The 4,755-nt window shown below is 32.2% G+C and overlaps 1 protein-coding gene across 1 annotated transcript; it reads right to left on the bottom strand.

Moving 5' to 3' along the window:
• Positions 1 to 997: 997 nt before the first annotated feature.
• Positions 998 to 2,430, bottom strand: LOC143631751 (protein VASCULATURE COMPLEXITY AND CONNECTIVITY-like). Its single transcript, XM_077100408.1, has 3 exons — positions 1,885 to 2,430; positions 1,600 to 1,802; positions 998 to 1,317 (listed from the first exon to the last, which is right to left on the bottom strand). Exons 1-3 carry the CDS (start codon positions 1,984 to 1,986, stop codon positions 1,140 to 1,142), a joined length of 483 nt encoding a protein of 160 aa, XP_076956523.1. The 5' UTR covers positions 1,987 to 2,430; the 3' UTR covers positions 998 to 1,139.
• Between the last annotated feature and the right edge of the window lie 2,325 nt (positions 2,431 to 4,755).

The raw sequence follows: 4,755 nt of genomic DNA, 5'->3' as shown, positions 1-4,755 counted from the left end.
ACCCTCCTCAGACCCTACCATAGCATTGCTATTGGTGGGATATACTGAGTACGACGATGTATGTATGGTGGGATGGTGATCCCAGCATACAGTGCTATTCTTTTCGATTTCGCTCCCACTCCTCTACGTTTTCTTATCCATTACATTCCCACGTACACCTCTCCGGATGGAGGGCAACCCAATTTTACACTTTGTCCCCGTGTTATTTTCTTCACCTCAGAAAATTATCTCTCGCCATGCTGTTTCAGAGCCACTATACTTTAGTGGTTCATATATACAGAGACAATTAAAGGCTTGTCAAAGAAATATGATGCGAACTTTAGATAAGGTAGTTGTCTTTGATGTAATGAATTTTTCTTTGTCTAAAACACCTTGGAATTATACATTCACCTAAAGTTGTAACAATGACTATTTAAAAAACTTTATGACAACGTCAATGTGTTTATATTGGTATCTACAAGTGTATATTAATTAGAAGTATTTACACATTTTTAAGTTTAGTATAATTCTTTGATTGCAGATCCAATACAACCTCTTCTTCTACAATATTACTCATAAATTGTTACAACCAAAAAAAAAAGAGAAAAAATAATTAAAAGGAAATCATATACAGTTACTTGTTAAAAGAAGCAACGTAAATAACTTAGTGAATATATACAGTTACTTGTTAAAAGGAAATCATAACTGTATTTTGCAGTTCTTGCAATATGATATGATAACAAACTGAGTTGATAAATAACTTAGTGAATATATACCTGTAAATTATTGGTTTATACAACCATATTATATTTTATATATTACCTAAAGTATAAAAAACATTCATTCATATTGCACTAATTATTTATAACTGAATGAACCACATATTATATGATATTATAAGTATGAAATAAAAATGCATGTCCATTTCCAATTTCGTAGTAAAATAAATGACAACATTAATTTCAACACATTACATTTGGTAAATGGTAAATTACCTTTTTGACTCCTATGAAAAAATAAAAATCAATACATTAGATAGGGGATAATAAATTAGTCAATCCTATGAATGGTAAAAGAGATCCATAAACCCGAAACTGTAAACTGATAGCATGTTAATTTGGAAGAAAAAGGTCAAAACAACATTTGATGATTTTGACGCTTCAGTGCATTGACGCAGAGGCAGTAACGTAATAAGCGATAGAAAAGAGACTATGAACGAAGCACAATATCCCCCCGATGGAAAGGAAATGATGATGCGAGAGTCCACACGAAGCGTTCGATTTGTTATTTGCTTTTGTCCCGATCACCAGAAGCCCCAAGGCAACGGCTAGGATTATCCTGATCCATCCACACCAATTAACCCAAATCATTATTAATCAAATAAACCCATTAAAAATAAGCTTACATAAAGTATATACTACATTTTATGTATATATTATCCCGAGTGTTATTTTAACAAAAAAAACATCTAACACGTTAATGAAGTCGTGTTACATTTAAAAATTTCATTAAAGTTAAGTGATTCCAAAAGTGTCATTTTTCTAAAATGTTTGTAATTATGAATTAGGAAAGAATTATAAAAAAATATAAAGATGAGATCATGGAAAAGGGAAAGAGTACCATGTAAAGAAGAGTGATAACAATGACAATTGTCTCCCAAGTGAAGCTTTATGGATCTCATCTTGACTACAAGCAGTGCAACCACTTAGCAAATTAGCCAACACATGAGCCACAATCAAGAGCACAATGGCAGCAAAACCTAGCCTATATGCTTCCTGGCTTGGTTCTTTGCACTCAAACAGCCACAACCTCAAATGCTTCTCCTATTTTCATCAAAAACACATTATGCACAATCATTCATATAAATTGTGATTCATTAGTTCAAATGAATTAACATTATCGTACCTCATTTTGAGCAGCTTCAGCTCTAATACCAAGAATGCCCGCAGTTATATCCAACGCGATAATGACAAGACAGACGAATGCGCCTACGCCTTTGTTAACCATTGTGCGACGATGCGGTCAAGAAATTAAATGGTGAGATTGGTTGTGTTTTGAAAGTGGTGTTGGCTTTGAGATCAAAGGGATGTATTTAATATATGGTTTTCATGCAGAATGGGAAAAAGGGTATATAGATTTGTTTTTCAAAAAAGTGGTTTTTGAATTCTTTTTGGGACTCTTTTTTTCTTGCTTTGGATTCTTTGGAAGGGTTACAAGGAAAGCAGGGTATAAAACAGCTAAGGGGTAAGTGGGTGTGTCTCAAAAGAATCTAATACTTTCTTCCATTAGTTGAAAACATAACCATTTCATAATAACCCATCTTTAAAGTTATCTTTGCACCCTAAAGTTTTAACCTTTAAAGTACATTTGAGCAACATATTATAAACTCTTAAACCATCTAGCAGTTAGAGGCGTACTATTGACAATTTGTCTCTAAGGTAGTCATTTACACTACTTGAAAACTGGTCATTGGCAACTTCAGTTTCGGTTGATAGTTAGATTAACAACTAGAGTAAAGCCGACATAACTATACTCGACTCGTTCTTAAGGTCCTAATTTGGTTCTAAGTTCAGGTTACAACTGAGACGAATGAAGCCCAAGGCATGGAACCCTCATGTTGTAGAATTCGGAGTATTATTTAATCATTCTTTTATGTGTCGACTGTTTTTTTTTACATTTTCCATGCAATGTTATGTTTGATAATGTCATGTTTCACATCTACATAAGTTTTTAGACTATCATTCATTATCTTTGTCATATATAATAACAAGATTATTCAAATACTATGCTTAAATTGTTATCATATGGTATTCAAATAATTAGGATACTTGATGGGCTTCAACATAATAAATTAGGTTACTGATTTATTTGTATTTGGTGAAAGTAACAGGCCACAATAGAGGATCTGGTGGGTGACTTGGAAATGGGCCTTGGGCCAATAGGTGAATAAAAAGAAAGCAGATGCAAAAGGGGGTGCACTTGAAATACATTTTGGGCTGAATTAAATCTCAGTGGCCCAAACAAGTATTATTTAGGAGTTTTGACTTTTGAATTAAATTAGCCACACTAGGCGCAGCCTCTACTTTTGACTTTGATCTAGACATGAAGCATACGACAATTCTAGAAGAGTTTCTAAGCACACCAACTAGGACATGTTCTGTTTTTGTTAAATTAAGTTTTTGAACAAACTCAACAAAGTATAAGTTTTAGTTAGATAAATTTTCTGAAGAATTAGATAGTCACGGAATCTATTAATTTCTTTATATTACGATTTGCGATTTACGATCGGTTAGCTTTCTTATGATCATAACCGAGTGTAAGGCCATGTTAGCAATTTGTATTCAACCTAACCTTTTCTTTATGTGTTTGATGAGTAGGGGTTTGGAAAACAACATGTCTTATTAGGATTATATTTACAAGATGCCACTTTTTATCATTAACAAGCACACGGTTAAGTAAATTTATAGTGTGTATGTTGGTAGTTGTTTAAACATCTTAGCACAGGTGAGCAGGGCCGGCTCCGATAATTTAAATGCCTCAGCCGAGCCGAAATAAAAAGGCCCTTAGACCCTATAAAAACTAACAAAATATATAAGCTAATTTTTTTAATGACGATTAACGTTATGGAAAAAAAAATTGGTCCCAACATATTAAAAATGATTAAGATACATATGTATTTTACAACTTTTTTTAAATATATATAATAAATTTGGCCCTCGAAAACTACAGGCCTCTGCTAAACGTGTGGCTCACACTACCCTAGGGTTGGCCATGCTGTTTACCCTTTTACTCGAACTTCAAATCTAAATGATAACAATGTGTATGCGTGTTAATAAAACTAAGAAATCTTTTGATGAGAAAAATATCGATAACTAATAATTCAATTATATATTTCGTTAGAAGTATAGATAATAGTTAAAGTAAAATACTAAAATGAAATAAATGTCGTAAGAATATGAATAGTATAAACAATTTCTTAATTTTTTATTTTGTTAAAATGATAAACATACTTTTAAATATCAATATTAAATAGAATTTTCAGTTTAAAATATATTACAATCTAACTAATTTTCTAGTCTCTTTAAAATATTGTAACACATAAAGGTGACAGAATCATCTCGATTATTAATTCATCTTCACCATATACATTTCCTTTTTCACGGTTAACCTCTCTTCGGTCACCAGAACATTGTCTTTTTCATTTTTTTTTTCTCTTAGTTCTACTACTTTGCAACAATAGATTGAAAGGTCAAACTACCATAACGATTTCAACTCTCCGATGGTGCCGATGTGCCCCCAAAAACACCGTGCCCCGGCCGGGTGTCCGGCTCGCACCACCCTAGAGCCTGCCCTGCAGGTGGGTATTCTGTTTCATATCATTAAGTAACTCGAACAAATTCCTTAGTTGTGCAACTACCCATTTACCTAGTAATTGAACAAAGTAATGTCTACATACCTTTCCAATTGGATAAATTAATTAGTTTATAATTGTGATTTTCTCTATTAATTTGCGCTGTTATTTGGTTTAAAAAAATTAAGCATATAATTATGTTTAAACCCTTTTTCTAAGTTATAATATTAGTTTTATTAAAAATATACTTGTGTTCAAACTAAAGCATTTTCTTGCGGACAAATATATGCCGAACAATATTTACATATCATTAAAATTTTCATTCAGCATCCGCCAAAATGAACCTACACAACCCATTAGTTAAAAATCACATTTACCAATTAACACCCTAAAACATTTAACTTAATACAATAAAAATATTCCTT

The sequence above is a fragment of the Bidens hawaiensis genome, unplaced genomic scaffold (assembly GCF_021521415.1).
Source record: "Bidens hawaiensis isolate Kalapana, Puna unplaced genomic scaffold, B.hawaiensis_p1.1 tig00000512_1, whole genome shotgun sequence".
NCBI lineage: Eukaryota > Viridiplantae > Streptophyta > Magnoliopsida > Asterales > Asteraceae > Bidens > Bidens hawaiensis.
This window is presented reverse-complemented; position numbering and strand designations above follow the sequence as displayed.